We start from the raw sequence: 21,348 nt of genomic DNA on the forward strand, positions 1-21,348 counted from the left end.
TTACAGTAAAAGGGCCCCTTTCGTATAGTTCAATGACGCGCTGCATGTGTGTTCCCGGTGCAGTTAGGAAGTGAGTTGGCTAGCAGGAAGGCAGTGATAGGCCAGAGATGTTTCTGAGTTGAGAAGGTATCCAGTCGAACTGTCTGGGTTGGGGCCTTCTAGTCACATCATCCTCATTGTTTAAAAACCATGCTAATTTGCATGTTAGAGCGTCTTTCCTTGAAGCAACCCCTTAGGCAGGTTTCAGGTCCATTTTTCAGATAAATAATGCGCCAGATATAGTGCTCCAGAATACAAGCAGCCTATGTGGCTTGTCTTCCAGTGAGGGGGAAATAATCACCAAAGGGCTAGGAGCAACCTGGTTTCTCAGCTTGGCCTGGTTGGAATGAAGACACTCCTGGAGAGAGGATGCTCTCCGCCTCCTGGTGGAGGAGACAATAATGGCTTCACTTGAGCGCCTAGGCTGCTGAACAGGAGTTGAAGCCTTGTGGGTGATGACTTACCGATCCAGCTGGAAGGTGAACGCCATGGCCAGGGCTACTAAGAGTGGGGTGGAGGCGATAAGGGGGCTGTATAGGAAAGGAATCAGAACAGTGCAAGGGAGTGTCTTAGCACCATCAGTTAGATGGTCACTCTCTCCCCACTGCTTTTGGGCAGTGAATCCCAGTGCTATGTACTACAGGTGGAGGCGTGGGAGAGCCCCCACACACAAGCCTTGGTAATGGCACTGCATGGAATAGAAAATAGAGCGTCCTGCTTGTGAGGCCACATTCAGGTGAAATTAACTCAGTGGGATGTTGCCCTCCAGAAGGCAGCGGCTCTATGGAACTAGGGTTCCCTTGCAGCCCCATATGAAAGAGCCGAAGGTTCAGATCTCCTAGCCATCCACCCAGTGAGGGCCAACGTTGTCCCCTTAATGCACCTGTTTGATGGGGGAAGCAGTGCACCGCAAGGAGCTAAAGCAGTGGGCTAGATGTCAGGAGACCTGGACTCTGCCACTGACCTGCTCTGTGATCTTGAGCAAGTCCACAGATACCTTTGTACCTCACCTCTCTCATCTGTAAAATGGGGATAATGTTACTCACCCACCTTTCTAAAGTGTGTTGAGCGCTATGGATTAAAAGCACTACATGACAGCCCTCTTGCTATTATTTACTTTAGTCATCAAATCCAATCTACTCTAAAGTATGCCCTTGTAAATCTGGAGTAACTCCACTGTCTCTCTGGAGTGGAGTCTCTCTGGATTTGAATCAGCATAACTGGGAGCAGAATCTGGCCCTCTGAGTATTTCACACTAACCCATTTTCCAAGGGATTCCAGAAAGCTGCACAGTCTGAATGATCAATAGCATCACAAATATGTAAACAACATATCTCCGCATTTTCCTCCCCATTCGACAGGGCATTGCTATGGCAAACGTGCATTTATCAATATTTAAAAATAAAACAAACAAGAACTGCGTGTTATAAATAACTCACAAGAACAACCATGGCTGGGATGCAGGAGAAAAATAAAGGTCATAGCCAAAGGTTCACACAGCCCCACAATGTGTGTTGGTCTTCTGTCAATCATAGCATGTCAGGCGCCACACAGTACGTAGGGAGGATAGAATGAAAGTGCCTTTGCAATCTCTGCTATTGTGAATCCTATAATATTTAATATATGGAGATATCCTATCTCCTAGAACTGGAAGGGACCCCGAAGGGTCATCAAGTCCAGCCCCCTGCCTTTACTAGCAGGACCAAGTACTGATTTTGCCCCAGATCCTTAAGTGGGCCCCCTCAAGGATTGAACTCACAACCCTGGGTTTAGCAGGTCAATGCTCAAACCACTGAGCTATCCTTCACCCCATGTGTTCATACAAATGCTGTGGTCCATTTGAGTGGGAAAAGATCAAGTCAAGGGACTAACCCAGGTTCTCCGGAGGAGGGAAATGAACTGGTACACGGAAGGCTACAGCAATAAGGGAGTTTTTTATAAACATAACCTAATTGCATTACTTCAAAGGCCTGAAGTTTATTGCCCTGCTTAATGATGTGTCTCGTTATTTATAGTGCAGCACAATGAGTCTGCTATTGATTTAATACACTTCCTTAAAGACTGTCATTGTCACAAGCAATAAAACGAAGCCATTCCGAGACAGCTCAATTATGTCACATTTATATAAAATAACCCAAATCACCCAGGGCGTTCCAGGGGCTACCACAACAGGGTAGGGAAGCAGATGACAAGGATCGTGGCAAGTTCTTCTCGAAACGGCCTGCAGGCGACAGCCCGATGGGCAGCTGCCCAGGGAAGATGAGGGAGAGTGTGCGTCTGAGGAAAGGCAATGGCAGGAACAGGTAGATCGTCGATCCAGGCCCTGGAATTTTGGATTGACTCTGGGACACAGGCCATTGGGTCAACCCAGGCCTTCGGTCTGCTTCTAATTACAGGCATGGCCCGAAGCACCTGCAGGGTGGTGGTGAGAGGGCTGGGATGGTTTTGCAGCAGTGGGCGTGCCCCTGGGTTCCCCTTACCTTTCTGGTACTGGAGCCAAAGCTGCTGTTGGACCTTCTTGCTGGGGAAGTGGATGTTGCAGCTGAACTCTGATCCATACAGCGCCTCTTCGATGTAGTGAGAGCCGTACTGCTGAATGAACGACAACAGCTCCTCCCGGCTGCTGTCCTTGCTTAGAATCTTCAGCACATTTGCAAATCCTGAAAGAGTGAGCATCTCATTGGTAAATACCCCAGGCCGGGCAGCCAGCAATTGGTTTGGGAGGTGTGGGCAGTGGGGAGTCACAGAGTCCCTGCTCCAAACTCTCTGATCCCTGAACACTCATGTGCCAGCTGCATTTCCTCCTCCTCCACCCGTCTCTGTGGCTTACATTATCATTTGCTAAACACATGCTGTTTACCTGGGTCTGCAGCTTTCAGACCTTTCTGTGGCTTCCCCTCCCTCGGGGATTTCACAAAGAAGTCACTGGTGACAGTGCTGCAGTGCACACACATGCATGCGTTACATGACTGAAGCGCCGTTCCTTTTTGCCGGATGCCCCGGGGGGTATGACTCAGCTTCGTTTGGCAATTATCACAGCCGGAGATGTTGCCCTAGCGTAGGGATTAATTTATTCCAGATCATACCGTGGAGCATCCCCAGAGTTCATATTCTGGGCATGTTTGTTTATTTAAAAAAAAAGCTGAAAGTGCCCTGGATAGTTGGGATGGCAAGAAAGTAACTGGACACAGACAGCTGGACTGCGGGTCATGTGAATTTTCCGGCAATCTGCCAGCAGCCCCAGATGAAAGCGAGTAACCCTGAGGCACGTGTCCCAGCTCTCGGGATTGTCACAGGACAGTTCCATTGGAACAAGGCAAGGAGTGCCCTGACGTGTCTCCTGACGGTCACTGTCCTGCTTTGAGCACACTGGCCCAGCTTCACAAAGGAATTTAGGTGCCTAACTCCCATTGACGCCTTCTCCTTTGTGAATCTTAGCCAATGTCTCACAAAGAGTGCACAGAGGTACAAGGGGTTAACCTTAACTCCGTTGTCCCACTCCTTTGCACAGGGGCTCAGGGGTGCTCATTGACTGCTTGGCAGACAGAGGTGAGGGGGATGCATTGGGGTCACAGGACAGGGCTGGACTTGAGGCTGGGGAACTGTTCTGGCTGCAAACTTTCTCCTGGGAAGAAAAGCCCTTGCTGACGTCATCTGTATTTTGTTTCTTCATAGCTGGTGCATCGGGTTTGCAGAGACGTTGCCCCGTGATGGGATCTCGGTGAACCATGACAAGGCCAAGGCATTTTGATGCAGACAAGACATTTGGATGCAATGAGTTTGTCCTCTGGGGCAAATTTTTACACCAGATGATCGAATACAAACCAGATTGCAATGGGGCCAGTCTCTCCAGGTTCTCACAAAGCAACCGGCCCTGGAGTATCTGAGCAGCTACAGAAAGGCTGTTGAAAAAGGCTCTTGAGACAGGGATCTCGAGGATTTGTGTAACAGTGATGTGTAGCCAGATTGCTCAAGAACAGTTGTGCAATTGGAAGCCTAGCAAATCTAGGTCATTAACCTCCTTGGTTGATCCCAAAGTCCCACCATTCCGAGAGGTGTACAGGAGGCGGGGTTTAGTTTAGAGAGGCGGAGCCTTGTGGCATGAGTAGGGGGTGGGGAGCCAGGAACTTTTGAAAAGGAAAGATGACCCAGGGAGCTGGGAGCTAGGAGACCTGCCCTCTACTGTTTCTCCGCCACTGCTGTGTTTTCTTGGTCAAATAATTTAGCACAAGACAATTAAACATGGTTGCTTAAAGCTAGCCACCAAAAGCCAACAGGAGCTGCAGGTGCTCACCACCTCTGAAAAATCAGGTCAATTAGTTAGGTGCCTAAGTAGGGATTTAGGTGCTTAACTTTAGGCACCCAAAATGGACAATTTTGACCTCAGCCTCTCCCTGTGTTGATTTCCCCCCCATGTTTAATGGGAACAATGCTTTTTATCCCCCACTATAAAGAGCTGTGCATTCCTCGGATGCAGAGCTCTGTGTACAGTAAGGGATGGATGTTATTATTTTATTACCCTCATCCTGGGTCTGTCTCCATCTGTGACCTTGATCAAATCATGTGAACTCTTGGCCTCAGTTTCTCTTGTCGGTCTTTTAATAGGCAGCAGGTTTAAAACAAGCAAAAAGAAGTATTTCTTCACACAACGCACAGTCAACCTATGGAACTCCTTGCCATAGGATGTTGTGAAGGTCAAGAGTATAACAGGGTTAAAAAAAGAACTAGATAAATTCATGGAGGATAGATCCATAAATGGCTATTAGCCAGGGATGGTGGCCCTATAGCCTCTGTTTGCCAGAAGCTGGGAATGGGCGACAGGGGTTGGATCACTTGATGATTCCCTGTTCTGTTCATTCCCTCTGGGGCACCTGGCATTGGCCACTGTCTGAAGACAGGACACTGGGCTAGATGGACCTTTGGTCTGACCCAGTATGGCCGCTCTTCTGTTATAGTCTTATGCAGAAAGCAGATAAATCTCTCTGCCGACCTCCCTGGGGGAGGGGATTGTGAGCATTAGTGTCTGTACAGAGCCTGGAGATGCAAAGTGCTGGATAAGTGCTCAGTATTAAGGCGTGCGTAGTGATGGGAGAGCCAGTGCCAGCAAGCCAGACCTGCTGCCCACACACTCTCGCCCCTCGGCTAGAACTGTATTCATAACCAAGGCAGCTCTCACCTGCAGAGTGGGTGATGGTGCTGAGCTTCACTTTGTAGAGGTTGCTTCTGACCCGCCAGTGCTGCACCATGGGGTAGCCCATGGCCTCGTCGTACCTGATGTCTCCTGTAAAGAAGAAGCCAGGGCTTAGAGAGTGGGGAGGAGACAGCGAAGGATGCACCCTGGGAAGTGTTAATTTCACTCTGACTGTATTTTTGGCTACAGGGTTTGTGGCTACAGGCATAATGATAACAGAGACCGTCCCCCCCAGACAGGTCACACTGCCGGAGCGCTCACGGTACGGCCAGGGCTGAGATGAGGCGGCTGAACTGTCATGAGCTCACACTGCTGGAGAAGCTCGCATTGACACAGACAGGGCACTGCTGGGAGGAAGCTCACTGGGATGGGATGCAGGTTGGCATAACAACTGTGACTGTGGGATGGCCAGTGTGTTATTTCCAACAGACCGGAGCCAGCTGGATATGTGGAAGGTCCTTGAGACTGAGGAGGAGAGCAGGACCACTGGGGAACCTGGGGAGACGCGGGCAGGGCGGGGGGGTTAAACATGGGGGTCAGAGACAGGGAGACAGAGACATCTCTCTAGGGTGGTGTTCTCCGACAGGCGGCTGTGAAAGCCCAGCCCTGCCCAGGGGCCAGGAGCATACCCTCGCCCGCAAGGCTGCCTGGGCAGAGGCTACTTACCAGTGAGCAGCTGGAGGTCAGGCAGGGGCTCAGAGAGGACGCCGCGGCACTGCTCCTCCACGGGCAGCGGAATCACCATCAGCGCGTCGGCCAGCTGGGGGAAGTCCTTGATGAAGTTATTCTCCCTGAAGAGAGAAAAAAGAAAATTCCAAAGCAACGATGCAGGCGACCTCCCGGCGGCGAGGCTGAGCGGATCGCGGCAGGGCTCTGTGGGAGACAGGCACACGCCCAGGGATGGATGTGGGTGTGGGCACCTTGTGGCTGTTGCTCCCACTGAAGTCCCACGGGGCGGATCCACGGACAGAACTAGATCCCCGAGATCCAACCTAGAGCGTGTGATGGGGTTTTCATTCCTCACCACACCCTGTCCCCCTGGGCAGCCACTCTCCTCTGGAGTCCACGGCCGCCCCACCCCAACCAGGGACTGCAACACTCGGCCGACAGCCCAGACATCAGCTGGCCACATCACGTTCCTCAGAGGGCGCTGCTGATGCCTGTTCTTGCCCCAGAGGCAGTGCTGCTAAGACATGTCACCATGGGACAATTAACAGGGACCTAAGGGGACTCGCGGGTGAGTCCCGGTTAAATCGTGAAGGACCTTAGTGTACGCTACGGAGGAACTAGCCAGGCTTTCTGGGTGGGAGTGCACATGAGTTTAACGCAGCGACGGGGTCAAGCCAGCACCTGTCACCGGCACAAAGTTTGCATGAGGCTTTTTGTCACAATACCATGTTTTTAGGCCCCTGTATCTGCCCCATCCCCTCTGTGCCAAGCAGAACACAGCAGCTCTCGATGGTTTACTGAGGAGCAGATACAAGTGTCCACCTCTCCCATAAATGCGTCCCCACTTCCACCCTCCGAAGTCCCACACTGCAGGGGGCTGGCGCTCAGAAGCATGCGTTGATGAAAGAGAGCTGGATGTGTTGCTGTAAAAAATCCCACTGATGCCACTCAGAGCATTGGCCAGAAGGTCACTAGGGAGTGCTACAATCCAGGTTCCATCCCTCCCTCTTAGTGGATGTAGTGTGGCCTAGTGGATGGGGCACTTGTATAGGACTCAAGAGAGTTGGGGGTCTAATCCCACCTCTGTCACTGGCCTGCTGGGTGATGATAGGCAAGTCATTTCCCTCTCTGTGCCTCAGTTTCCCCCTCTGTAAAAATGAGGATCATGATGCTGACTTCCTTGGTAAAGCCCTTTGAGATCTACAGATGAAAATGCTACAGAACGGCTAGGCATTACTATTCTGCAGGCCCAGGATCTCAGCACTCTAGGCCACTGGCCCCAGGAGCACCACGGTTAGCGTTGCTCTTGCACCTCTCCGCTGTAAGAAGCAGGTTTGGTGCTTGCAGGTGGCAGAGGAGTGTTCAGAGAGCCTCTGCTTGGAGCGACAGTTGCTGTCAGCCATGTCCTGGAACGCCTGCAGATGGATCCCGGCGGATGGAGACAGCTTTGAGATCCGACTCTCTCGCACGTACTGCCATTCAGTTTCAATCCCATGTTTCCCTCCAAGGAAGGCGAGTCACTAATTAGTTCCCCTGGGGGCTGCTTCATTGTTATCCCTCTTCGCTTCCTGGCAGTGGAGATGCTAGAAGAACCTGCCTGTCAGGCCCGGGAAGCATTCGCTGCTTCCGAACTGGTTGTTTAGCTGTGCCGCAGCGGTGTCAGACGGGGACACAGGCAGTGGGGCAACTCCCCAGGGTTGGCCCCCTTCCATCATCCACCTCTTCTGGATGGTCACAAAGAGCCAAATTCATCCCTGGTGCAACACCATTGCCTCTGATGCTGTTCCCCGGGGACTCTCATGTGTGAGAGACCGAGCCCTTGTTGGAGCAATAGAGGGGATAAGGAAGTGGAACGGATGCAGCCCTCGGAGCCTCAGGGCAGATTCACTTAGCAGCACCTTCTGCTCTTGTCCCTCACTCTTCTCTTTATTTTCCAAGGCACCCCGTCCAGCTGTACGTTCACCCAACTCCCCAGAGCTGCCATCCCTTCCCCCTCTCGATGGCCTGTCCACAGCTCTCCACGCTCCGGCTGGGGCCAAAGGCTCAGTGGGCTGCCGTGGCAAAGGCACATCCGTTTTCCTGGCCAGCGGCACACAAGGGCGTGATGTGGCCAGCACCACGTCTGACCGCATCGGAGGTGATGTTCCAGGGGAAGAGCTGGTGAGACTCAAACTGACAACCTGGAGGGCTGGAATCAAGATCCTAACAACCCAGCCACCACAGCGCCCCCTGCTGGTGCTGATCCAACATACCACAAGGCCCCAGTCTATTAGCATCCCCAGGTCCCCCCACTCCACCAAAAAGCCCCGCTTGACCCTGGCCCGATCAGGGGTGCCCATCAAAACCAGCCAATTTGCTTTTAATTCTCTCTTGGATTTGGTCCAGTCTGCAACATGGGCCTTCTTTACCTGCCCCCCTCCCTTGCTAACTTCCCACCAAGCTGCTCTCCCTCCCTCCCTCCCCCGCCCATGCTATTTCACCCGAGGCAAAACCTCATTCCTGGCCTCCCCCTCCAGCAACTCCCCAGTCCGTTCCCAATCTCAGCTGCAGAACTGTGGGTCCCTCCCCAGTCTCCACGTCTGTGCCTCTTCTCCCCTTCTGCTGTCCTTCCTTATTGAACTCTGCAGAGTGCTTCGGGATATGACAGACGCTCCACCAAATAAACTCGCATTGATCTGTGTAGGGCAGGAAAGGAGAGTCATGGAGCGCTGGGAGGAGGCGGGAACAAGCCTATTAGTGTGAGGCGAGGGAGGGAGCCCAGCCTGCTCTCTGCACCCAGGGCACATGCTCTACCTCCTTTATCCCCCACTCGCCTCCGAGGACTTCAAGTATCTCACAGCGGAGCTGAGCTGCCCTGGAGCGCCCGCTACACAAATCGATCCCTGAACCCTAAGGTCGATGCTTCCCGCAGACAGAGAGAACAAGTCTTCATGGCGAAGGGCAAAGAAGGGGGCAGCAAGGGGGCTGGGAAAGCTCTTGATCATCGTTGGGGATTTCTAAGGGATGGTGCCGATAGCGAGCCTGACTACCGCTGACTGCCCTTGCTGGCTTGCTCGGCCCTCTGGAAAACTACGGCTGTGACGAGCGACGTTTATATTCCTGGCTGATGGATGTTACTGGAAAGCACATGCTGCCTGCTGGGCATAGACAGAGCCTGCTGCTGTTGTGACAAACACCACAGGGCTTTTGGGAAACCCAAGGGCTTGGTTCTTTGGGAGCCATCACCGGGACCAGATTGTCAATGGAGCTCAGCTCCCAGCGTGGACACCCTGGAAAACTGAAAACTTGTCTGGGGTGCCGAGATGGGAGCTAAGCTGTCCTGCCAACCTGGACCCCATGGTGCGTGCTGAGCCCCTCCAAAAATGTGGCCTTGGACAACCCCTCATAGGACGATCCGTGGCCAGTTTCGCCCTGTGCAGCCCGGCGTGCCAACCTGCTGCCCCGCACTCAAGGCTGCTGTCGCTCGAGCCTGCAGCAGCTGCTGTTCCATCGTGCGTGGGGGCAGAGCCAGTGAAGTGCAGGGCAAGAGACAGGATAATAAAGGGTACTGCACCCCGGCGACAGGAACTGGGGTCTGGCTGTGGATTTAACAGCGGCTTGTGTTCTCTGCCGCCTTGCATCCTGTTCAACAAAGGAGCCAGCACCTTACTGCATCTCAGAGGTTTCGCTTCAAGCAACAACAACATTTTATTGGTTGGGGGTTGATGGGGAGGGGAGATCTCTCTTTCCCTGTCACTCACACGCAGATCTAATATTGACCACACTACACTCCTGATCCCGGGCGGCTAAGGGGTGATTTGCTGTTCTAAGCTTTTCCCCGTCTTAGCAGTGCAAACAGGTTAGCAATTACTGCATCAGCCTCAAGCCTGGGTGGGTGGGTAGAGACAGGGGAGGGAGAGAGGTTGGGACATAGGGAGAGACATGATCAATTTATTCCGCTTTCTTTCCTGCGTGCCTGGACAGCCTCAGCATAGAGGGAAACCACGCCACACTGAAGCCAATTTCCAAGACAGCTGAAAACACACAGCACCATGAAATAACAGCGTTGGGCCAGCCCCTATCCTAGAGCAGCTCCACGGACGCTCATTTGCAGCAGCTTAGTCTCTGGTTTGTTTGTACCCATGACTAGCCATCACGCTACTGGGGCTAAGGATTATGGGTGATGATGGGGCAGCTCAGCCCTCATGACCACCTCAGCAAGAGAACCAAACTCCCGGGCAAGAGAAACACCTTGTCACAAGCTGAGCCGTGGAACAGCATCTAAATGGATTTGGTCACTGCTCCTGGAAAGGCTGCCGAGCGGCCTGTTTCATTCTCCATTGACTCTGGTTGAATGCCGGCTGCCTCTCCCACTCCCTTCGCTGACAGCGAGCTCAGCATGGGAGACGGAGTTCTCTGCCCTCTTGGCTAGCAGAGGAAAGTCTGTGGCATGAGCTGCTTAACGTATGCAGAAAATCAGCTCTCTCTTGGCAGCAGCTCTATGTGCAAATAATGCACATACTGCAGAGCGTACTGATGTCTGGGTAATGTGCTAGCCGCGTCTAGGTGCATTAAATACCTATAGTGGCACAGGCTTTGCCATACCAGATTTGAGCCCTGGGCCACATAAATCTGGCGTCCTGCCTCCAGCACCAGAGCAAACACAAATAAAGGAAAATGACTCCCCCCACAGCCTTTCTTACAAAATGCACCTAGTTAATTGTGCAAAGCTGTATAATGGAGGATGACAATCCCTTATTCATGAGTCAGACACGTGTATGGGAACTGGGCAAACACTGATACCACTCTGCATGCATGTCACACTTCCAATAGGGTGACCAGATCACCACACTAAAATATCGGGACACATTGGCCCCGCCCACAATCCACCCCCACTCTGCCCCAGGTCCCGCCTCCACCATGCCCTTCCTCATCCCCCGGCCTGCCGCTGGCTTGCTGTGTCCCTCCTCAGTCCCCCACCCACTGCTTGCCTCCCGGCCGGCCACTCATCCCTACAGCGCCAACTTCCCCTCTCCCGGGTGGGTGCTCGCCCACCCCTCACCTCTTTCCACCCCTGCACTGCCCTCGCCCTGCCCCCAATCCACCCCCTTCCCCCAAGTCTCCTCCCCTGAGCGCGCCGCGTACCCGCTCCTCCCCCCTCCCTCCTGGAAACAGCTGTTTGGTGGCAGGAAGCACTAGAGCGGGGGAGGAGCAGGGACGTGGCATGCTGGGGGGAGAGGGGAGAAGGAGGTGAGGACGGGGGAGCTTGGCTGCAATTTTTCCCTGTGGGTGCTCCAGCCCCAGAACACCCACAGGGTCAGCGCCTCCCTCCCGCTCGCCTCCTTACCCGAATATCGGGACAAATGGCGTCCCGATCGTACATTGATCAGGACGTGGGACAAAGGGTTAAATATCAGGACAGTCCCGATTCATCCTAACTTCCAATGACACCTATTTGTGCACATATTACACACACCATGTGCATCAGACAGAGCACACGTGGAGGGTTACACAGATGCGGCCAGAGGAATCTGGGCACAACCCCCACTTGTTTGGGGTAAGAGCAGGATTTTGGTAAAACAACCGCTGGGTTCGGGGGGACGGGGAGGGGGCAAGCTGTGAGCCAGGGCAGCAGCTGGGGAGAGAGAAGGAGAAAGCAGAGGCAACTGGGAGAAACCCCGAGGGTAACCTGAACGCAACGGTTTCTAGCTGAGGCAGGGGAGCGATGAAAAGATTTTCACGGAAGAGCTGTGGCCTGTAATGCAGGCTTTGTTCTGGACGCAAGGAGCTAAAGAAAAGCAGGTCCAGCTGCATTAGTGCATGTGGTTGCAAGGGAAGGGGTGTGTGTCTGTGGTGTGTGGACTGCGCATCCATGTTGTTGTGCCCGTGTGGGGTGGCGCGAATGGCCGCAGTGCATGGCTACATCTGGCTGCTGGGTGTCTGAGAGAGCAGTTCTGATGATACATTCTTTGCTCGCTTTTCTTTCTGTAACTCCTCCCTCCTCTCTGCCCCCAGCTCCTCAGCACAAACCTTGCCCGTGCCACTATTGTGTGCCCGGTCCTCAAACTCAAATGCATACCAGACACCACAATTTAGAAGCAACAGGGCAAGGCAAAAGAGCCACTAGGCCGTTTTAGCTGGTGCAGGAGCAGCAGCCCGGGCCTCCATCACAGAATTGTAGGGCTGGCAGTAGCCTCAAGAAGTCATCATGTCCAGCCCCCCATGCTGAGGAATGACCAAGTAAACCTAGACCATCCCTGACAGGTGTTTGGCTAAGCTGCTCTTAAAAACCTCCAAGGATGAGGATTCCACAATGTACCTGGGAAGCCTATTGTGGAGCTTATCGTTAGAAGGTTTTTCCAAATATCTAAACTAAGTCTCCCTTGCAAGCAGATTAAGCCTGCAGATTAAGAACTTCTTGTCCTTGCTTCAGTGGACATGCAGAACTATTGATCACCATCCTTTTAATAACAGCTCTTAACATAGTGAAGACTTATCAGGTCCCCCTCAGTCTTCTTTTCTCAAGACTAAAAACACACTCAGCTTTTTTAACCTTTCCTCATAGGTCATGTTTTCTAACCCTTTTATCATTGTTGTTGCTCTCCTCTGGACTCTCTCCAATTTCTCCACAGCTTTCTTAAAGTGTGGCACCCAGAACTGCAGACAGGACTCCAGTGGAGGCCTTACCAATGCGAGAAGAATGGGACAATTGCCTCTTATGTCTTACATACGACACGCCTGTTTATACACCTCATAATAGGAGCCTTTTTCACAACCGCAGCACATTGTTGACTCGTATTCAATTTGTGATTCACTGTAAGCCCCCGGTCCTTTTCAGCCATACTACCACCTAGCCAATAATTCCCCATTTTGTAGTTGTGCCTTTGATTTTTCCTTCCTAAGTGAAATACTTTGCACTTATCTTTATTAAATTTCATGTTGTTGATTTCAGACCAATTCTACCATTTCCCAGTGTTGTTCCGAATTCCAGTAATGTCCTCCAAAGTGCTTGCAACCCCTCCCAGCTGGTGCCATCTTCAAATTTTATAAGCGTACTCTCTACTCCATTATCCGAGTCATTAATGAAAATATTGAATAGTCCAGCACCCAGGACTGACCTCTGCAGGATCCCACTAGATACACTCTCCCAATTTGTCTATGAACCATTGATAACGACTCTGAAAATGGTCCTTCCACCAACTGTGAACCCACCTTCTAGTAATTTCATCTAGCCCACATTCCCCAGGTATGAGCATGTCAGGTGGCACTGTGTCAAAAGCCTTACTAAAATCAAGATAGATCATGTCTACTGCTTCCCCCCTACCCACTAAGTCAGTAAACCTGTCAAAGAAAGAATTGAGGTTGGTTTGGCATGATTTGTTCTTGACAAATCCATGCTGGCTATTACTTATCATCCTATAATCATTAGGTGCTTACAAACTGATTGGTTAATAATTTCTTCCCGTATCATCCCAGGTATTGAAGTTAGCCTGCCTGGTCTATAGTTCCCCAGGTCGTCTTTGTTCCCTTTTTCAAAGATATTTTCTCCATGGAGAATTAATTAGATGATGTTCTCTTGTGAATGGGCACAGGATCGAGCTGATATCTGCTCTTACAGGCAAGAGGAGATAGAGTTGGGGAGTGAAGAAGCATGACCATCAAAATCTCTTATCTTTTCTCCTCCCCTTCACATCCCCCTGGAATTTGGTTCGGAGAGGCCAGGGCTGCAGTTTAAGGTCTAGCCAGCAGAGGGCTGTCGCTCCTTTTCATCTGTCCGTTATGATAACCTTACGGCTTCTGCTCAAGTAAATGCATAAGAAAGAGTTTCTGCCCGGCTTTTGTGCTCTTAAGAAGCACTGATCAAAGCCCCCACATGCAGTCCTGCTGAACTCTGTGCAAGGAACAGAAACATCAGAGAGGGGAGGAGAAGATTCACGAGGGATTCAAAGACGCAGCGGCGCAGGCGGAAAAGCGTGTGTCTAGGTGAGGGACAGAGTCTGTGTGCTGCTGGCATATGTGTAATGGCGGGCATAGGTGTGTACATGCATATACACAGGCATGTGTTTTCACGGGCACCTGCATGCAGACGTGAGAGTATGTGTATCAGCATGGGACAGTGCGCTGTGTGTGTGTGTGACAGTGTGTGTGTGTGTGTGTGTGTGAGCGAGCAGCTCCATGGTTTCTACCAACAGTAGAACAAACTTTGCTCCAATCAGATCCATGTGGAGTCCAAAATATCTGCCGTCTATAAACCCCCTACAACAGAACATTAGCCCCCCCACATTACTTCGATCCCTAATGCTTCTGTTTTTCAGAGCAGATGGTTGATACTCAGTTCTAGCAATAACAGCACTGTATCTCCTGAAAGTGCTGTACTTTGAATTAACTCATTCGTCCTCACAACCAGGCCCGGATTAACCAACGTGCACGCAGTGCGCTTGCACAGGGCCCCGGATTTGGGTAGGTGGTGTTGCAACAGACCAAACCTGAGTGGTGCTGTGACCCCACGCACCAGGTCGCAACGCTGCTCACTCAAATTTGGCCCACGCCCTGGGAGTGAGGGGAGGCTAAGGGGAGCAAGTGGGGCTGCTGGGCAGCAGGTATTGGGCAGAGCCAGCCTTGCCCAGGATGGGAGTGGAGCACTGAGCAGTGGGTGAGGGGCTTGGGTGAGTTGTTGGTTGGCTTTGGGGTGAATGGGGAGCGTAGGTGCCATCTCCTTGGGTGCTCAGGGGCTCATGCACCCATAGATTAAAAATAGAGGGTGCTCAGCACACACTGGGCTGGCTGCCAATCAGCTGTTCAGCCGTTGGCCCTGCGCCCCCGTCAGCTGTTGAGCGGTTCTGCTCCGCTCAACTTGCTTCTCTCTGCTCCCTGCCCTCCTCGCTGCCCTTAAGGGGACGGAGTAAAGCCCCAGGTGCGCGCTTTTGGAGCAGATACAATGACACAAGGTTGAAAGGTAGTCATAGGCGGTGCTACATCCATCACGCATCGTCCCAAGGTGCAATTCTGTGAAAGCATTAGGTATCCTGTGCAGATATTTGAACAACAAGTCCAACGTACGATGGCCCAGGCTGGATATAACTGAGGGTGGATTTACATTTAAAGACAGACAACGCCTCACCGTAATATCATTTTCCACTGGGAAAATATTCTGCTGAAAATATAAACTGTTTTTGGGGGTCTGATGGGCACTGTCACTTCTTCCCTCATTCTTGGGAACTGGGACTTTCTCCTGCCATCCCCATTATGAACCCCCCTGCTTCTCACAGGATTTCCAGGGCTAGATCAGACCTGCATGTGGGTATCCTGCCTCCAGCAGTGGTAGACGGGGGATGCTTCAGACGACAGCAGCCATCATTCCCCTCCGCCCCGCTTCAGTGCATCTGTGCACAGTGCATTAGCTGATGCCCTGAAGGATGAGATTTAATTACCCTTATCTTAGCTGGCACAGCTACTAATGGGAATCAAATTATCAGCCAGAATGGTCATGTCCAGGAAACGACGTGAAAATGGCACCTTTTCACGCCACAGAGTTGCTGTACCAGTCTGACATGCTGAGTGTAATGACAAGAATAGGGTGATGCTCTGATTCCTCTTCGCTTGGGGAGAGTGAGCCACATTCTAGCCTGGCCTGGGCATCGTTCGCATTTTGAACTAACTTTCAGCCGCAGGATCTTTACCACTGTGCAAGCTCAGAAGAGCCCACTTGTCTTTCGATCCCAGCTCGAGGCTGTAGGGCTGGAAATCTCTTTTTACTTGTAAACAGGGCACCATGGCTCTAGAGGCACTGGGAGACAGTAAACAGGGAGTCCTATTTTTACAGTCACTTTGGAGAGGGTAAATCTAACCCGAGAATTTGATTCGGTGTCCTCCTGTGCCAGTGAATTGCACCGGCTGATTATGTGTGGCGTGAAGTAGCATAACTTATTCTGAATTTACTGGTCATTAATTTTGAGTGAGTCCCTGCTCCTGTATAATGAGACAGGGTAAAAAGAAGAGACTAATCAGTTTTCACCGTGTCCTTCACAATCTTCAGTTCCCTCTAGCTCCCTAACTTGCTAAGCCCAACAGCCTGAGTATCTGCAGTGTCTCAGCGTCCGGCAGAGCCCTGGGCACCAAAGAGAGGAGTAATCCGGAAGACTCATTAACCCTGGCGAAAGGTGAAGGAAGCCGGCTTCACGTCTCGTATTCCAAGGAGAGCTGTGATTTGCTAGAGTTACACCGGAGATGGATTTGGCCCAAGGTTTCGGGTGTCCCTTAGTGCAGTCGGTTACCCACAGTTGGAAAGGTCCATGCCTCTCACATTGGGGCTGGGGCTAGTTGGAGAGAACCCAGCAGAACGTGACACACCACTGGAGTGAGTGGGCTGGACAGAGCCAGTGTGGGACCAGGGGATGGATGGACCGATGTGAGAGCTACCAGGGCAAGGGGTCAGAAGACTCTGGGGAGCAGAGGTCCGGAGACAGATCAGTGCCCCACGTGGGACAGAGAGGATCCTGCGGGTTAGCAGAATGGAGAGCCTGCTCCACGGGGACTTCAGCCGGTTGCTGTACAGCGGCAGCCCATTGTCCGGGTGGAGCAGAGGAGCCTGTTGGCACGCTGCCTTGAAGGACAGTGAGCTATGAGCCCCAAGCTTTCCAATCTCTCAGCTGCAGGCTGGAGATGCCCTTGCTCCAAGGCATGAGCTGTTTTTCACTGCAAGCCAGCTCCCGCCCGGCTCCTGTGGGAGGTAGCGGAGCACACAGATGGTACATTGCATTAGATCAGGGGACCAACATGACAGCCTCTGGTGGCAAGTTGGTACCATTTGGTTTGTGCAGGAAAACGAAGAAACCTCTCCTTCTCTCGACGAGAGCAGAACTCTCAGGGTTCAGTGGAAATCCAGAGAGAGGGGGCAGGGGAGAGATCAGATCTGTCTCAGCTTCTCGGAAATGCGTCTCATTTCCGGGGCAATCGGCATACGGGGCAGAGGCAGGTTTTATTCCTGGGCCGATGCGCCAAGCCAAGGAAAGGGCCTTCCCAGGAGCTGCCCACAGCAGGGCCAAAGGAGATCATCATGGGGGCTCTCCGTCGTGCGTGCCCCAAAACAGTACAGCTACGAGGCAGACAGACTGATGGCCAGGCTTCCCTGCACGGGGGCAGAGTGGCTGGGAAGCACGCTGAAACTGAATGAAGGAAACAGGCACATCTGTTCCCGTTCTAGTCTGGGGCTCCAGCGCTAAACACTTGGGGAGAGGGGAGGCTGAAGCGACAGGAGATTCAATCAGTCAGTCACTCACCCCTAATGCTGTCAGCACAGAGAAAAACTCTGCCTGCACTCCATTCCCTACCCCTCCCTGCCACATTACGAATATGTGCCAGTGTTTTAGCTCCATTAATAAACAGCCCAACAGTATTCAATAGCTGCTTTACCCCCCTCAGTTCTGGGGAAATTAGCATTTAAATTGAGGTATTTCAGGGAGGTAAATCATGAGCACGCCAGAATGGGAGCGTAGCCTCGCCTGCCAGCGCCGCTTCCGGGCCCATGCGGCGCTGCGTGGGTATGTGTACACACACAAGCCTTTGGCTCGGAGCAGATTGCCTGGTTGTGGGTCCATCACCTGCTACGAAAGGAGAACCGGTGCCAGAGAGGCGCTCAGGGCTGCATATTTGAGACAGCCTGAGCCTGGCCCCTGAAAGGAGGTGCCCGGGCTGGACAGCTAGATCTGCATTTGTGCATCCACAGGGTGGCAGGTGCCAAGGGCCAATGGCTCTGCAGTTGCAAACACCGGTTTGGAAGGGCCAGCCCAGGTGCTTTGCAGCGAGACAGGCGCTACCCTGACCTTGTGGATCAAAGGAAGCAGAAAGCTGCCTGGGGGCCTTCCTGCTCCTGTCACCACACCAGGTCCTTGGTGGGGGGGTGGCGCCGTAGTCCTGTCCCACAAGCTGCTTGCCTCCTCCTCTCCCCGGGGTTATCAGCGCATTGCTATAAAGTTATCTGCACCATAGCCGTGAGGTGTTGAAAACGATTCAGTCAATCGGAGCTGGCGAAGTGCCTTGGGCTCTGTCTTGACAGCTCTTTGATCGGAGCAGCGGAATACTAATCACGCTGCCACTCTCCCACTGCCGATGTCGCTCGGCACCGCAGCCCAGGGAGCTCCAGACAGCATAACCTGGGCTCCTCTTCCTTAATAGCATCTGATTTGAGAACACAAAGGCATGGCAGGGATGACATATGCCCACAGGAATGGGGAAATAAACAGGCAGCTGTCCGCAGAGAAAACGCAACTCCAGAGCCCTGACAGAAACAACATGAGCTCCTACATGGAGCGGGACTGGGGAAGCGAGGGGGTCGGCTTGTGAAGAAGAAACAGCATCGACTGTCTTCCCCAGTCTTCTCAGCGCCAGATTGCCACAGCCGCACACACGGCAACAATGGCTGAGCTTGGAAACAGCCTGGCCTTCGCTGACACCTAGAGATGGGGGCTCTGCTCTGAGAGCTGGGGCTGTTCTGAGCTGACAGCACTCTGAGACTGCTGTCTTTCAGTGGAGTCTAAGGACCACTAAACTCCATCAGTGCCAGGGGAGACCTGGCTGGCTCCAGGACGGCACCGGGGTGAGGGGAGGCCCGGCCGGCTCCAGGACGGCACCGGGGCGAGGGGAGGCCCGGCCGGCTCCAGGACGGCACTGGGGCGAGGGGAGGCCCGGCCGGCTCCAGGACGGCACCGGGGCGAGGGGAGGCCTAGCCGGCTCCAGGGCGAGGGGAGGCCCGGCCGGCTCCAGGATGGCACCGGGGCAAGGGGAGGCCCGGCCGGCTCCAGGGCGAGGGGAGGCCCGGCCGGCTCCAGGACGGCACCGGGGCAAAGGGAGGCCCAGCCGGCTCCAGGACGGCACTGGGGCGAGGGGAGGCCCGGCCGGCTCCAGGACGGCACCGGGGCGAGGGGAGGCCCGGCCGGCTCCAGGATGGCACCGGGGCGAGGGGAGGCCCGGCAGACTCCAGGATGGCACCGGGGTGAGGGAGGGCCTGGCCAACTTCAGGACAGTGCCGGGGGAGGGAAAGGGAGACCTGTACCTACAGCAGCCTCTGTGACAGAACAGGTTGTCTACGAGTGGCACCTTGTGGTAATTTCAGGGTGCAGATTACAACAGGAGACTTGGGGAAGTGAAACTGACAAGTCAAAGGAGTACACGCTCACCCACACTCCCACACACACTTGTGGAAAGCTGCTAAGTATCAGGTACCATTGATCCCCTGTTAATTCTTCCCCAGAGATCTCGGTCTCCGCAGTGCTCTCCATCTCGATGGCATAAGCACTCCCACTCCATCTCCTTTCAGCCCTGCCTCTCTGGAGACAGTAGAAAACTCTTGGTGTGGAGAAGGAAATCCCAACTCTCTTTGGGGGGTTGGGGTCCCACTGTAAGTCCTAGACCCCCCCCACAATCCCTTCAGCATGGAGGGAATTTAAAGGCCACATTTCTAATCTCAGCTCTGGTGCCAACTTCCTCCGGGGCTTTGGGCAAGTCACTTCCCCTCCCTGCATCTCTGCATCCCCATCCGTCAAGCCAGGTTGGTTGCCAGACATGGGTGCGAGCCTAGGGAGACCAGATATCACGATTTTATAGGGACAGGCCTGATCTTTGGGTTTTTTTCTTATATAGGCTCCTATTACCCCCACCCCCATCCCAATTTTTCACACTTGCTGTCTGGTCGCCCTATGCGAGGCAAAGTCCCAAGGCCCAGCCGCCCCCGACTGTGTGATGTTTGAAATCTCAGAGTGGATCCAAATGCTGAGGCCAGAACCCATCTCTCAATAATACCCCTGCCCATCTTAGCAGTGGGGTTGGGAGGCTCAGCTGGGGCCAACCAGTGCTTTGAAGATGAAGGCAGAGATTGTCAGAGCTGCCTAGCGGGCTGGATGGCACAGCCACGTCGGTCAGCATCACTCTCTAGAAATGTTGCGTTATTCAAACTTGACTTTTCTAGCAGCGATCTTCCGCCATCCCTCCATGTGCTGAAGACCCTGTCGTATGCACATGGGCCCGCTATGCACAGGTTTCTAGTGCACTGAGCCAGTTAGTTCAGCCTCTACAATCCCCATCCCTTTCTCTAAATGCCACAACCTTGTTACCCTGGGTTCCACCTGCTGTCACCATCCTCTGTGACAGTGGGAGCTGGGTCAGCAAACAAGGGGCAGAGACAGTTCCTGGCAGAAGTGCCGGGCATGCAGATGAAAAGCAGCGAGGCCTGGACACCCTACATGCAGCTGAATAAAAGACAACGAGTGCTGAAAGAAACCCAACTGACAGCTCCTACCACATGCATATGAAAGGCTCCAAGGGGAAAAGTACACTCAGGTTCACGTCCGTTCCTGACGAGACCACCCCAATATCTTCATTCACGACTGTGAATAAGCAATCCTCTTGAGACAAGGCCAGACTCCCTCCTTCCCTGGCTAGGGCAGCCCCTGGGGGCTTCACTCAAATCCCCACTAGACAAGAACACAAACAAGCCCAGCTGGCACCCTCAACCTCTGTAGAGAAGCCAAAGGACTGCATGGGCCATGCATTCTCAAACCATGTCTATACTACAGGCTTCTGTGTGAAAAGGTCTGATCCCTGACTGAGAAATGTGCTGACAGACGCTGCTTGTGTAAATGCAGTATACCAGCAACACTGCGTTTGCCTGGAGAACTTGTTTCGCCCATGGGAGGGTGGGGGTGGCTTTACTACACTCGTACAAAGCACAGCTTTGCCAATACAGCGGTGTCCACACTGGGTGATGCTTTGCCAGTGGAGTATATGCAGTATTCCTAATACCACTAAAAGCACTGCTGGGGTTGACCCCAGTGGTTCTGCGCTCTCCTGCAGTACACAAGTTCAGTCTCCAGAATTGACCCTCCTCCATCTCTCACCAGCACTGCACCAAAACCATTAAATCAAGAACACCCTGAGCCATGCAGTCATCCCAGCGCGTGCAAGGGAGGACTGAGCTCGGCAGTGCAGGCAGACTGGCTTTCCAACAAGGCAGCCAGACCCCCACTTCCTTTTTATTATATTCTGCTTCTCCTCCCTCTTCCCCCCCCAATTATGCAGCTATTTATTTATTCTACTAAACTCTCTCTCCTATGGGCAAAATCTTGCAGTCGGCTATGGACCTGTCTTCCTCCGGAGCGTCTGCCGGGAACGCACTGAAACACCGTGCAGTGTAAAAACAGATTCGAAAAGCTATGGTTCCCACAGCAACGCCTTGTGCATATGTAGTGTGTGATGTTAATGTATACGGCGCTAGATTTATACCTTAATTATGGAGTCATGATTGCTGGAGGAATTCCACGCTAACCTCTCTTTTTTCAGCCCCCTGTACAACTTTTGCAAAGAAATAGGCCCTACCCTTTGGGGGTAACATTTCCCCATGCTTTGCTTTGGCTCCAAGGCAACCTCTCGTTGAGTATTTCAAGGAAATCGGGGGAAATGTTTTTGAGTAATAGGAC

At 52.9% G+C, this 21,348-nt stretch overlaps 1 protein-coding gene across 4 annotated transcripts in view; it reads right to left on the bottom strand.

Moving 5' to 3' along the window:
• Positions 1-21,348, bottom strand: part of ASTN2 (astrotactin 2) — a 631,841-nt gene that overhangs the window by 218,992 nt on the left and 391,501 nt on the right. For all 4 annotated transcript variants that reach the window (XM_065572255.1, XM_065572253.1, XM_065572254.1 and 1 more), the window contains 3 exons: positions 5,897-6,021; positions 5,216-5,320; positions 2,520-2,699 (listed from right to left, as the gene is read on the bottom strand). In XM_065572255.1, coding sequence (XP_065428327.1) covers positions 2,520-2,699; positions 5,216-5,320; positions 5,897-6,021 — 410 coding nt within the window. The remainder of the gene's footprint in view (positions 1-2,519; positions 2,700-5,215; positions 5,321-5,896; positions 6,022-21,348) is intronic.

This window comes from Chrysemys picta, chromosome 18, assembly GCF_011386835.1.
Source record: "Chrysemys picta bellii isolate R12L10 chromosome 18, ASM1138683v2, whole genome shotgun sequence".
Classification (NCBI taxonomy): Eukaryota; Metazoa; Chordata; order Testudines; family Emydidae; genus Chrysemys; species Chrysemys picta.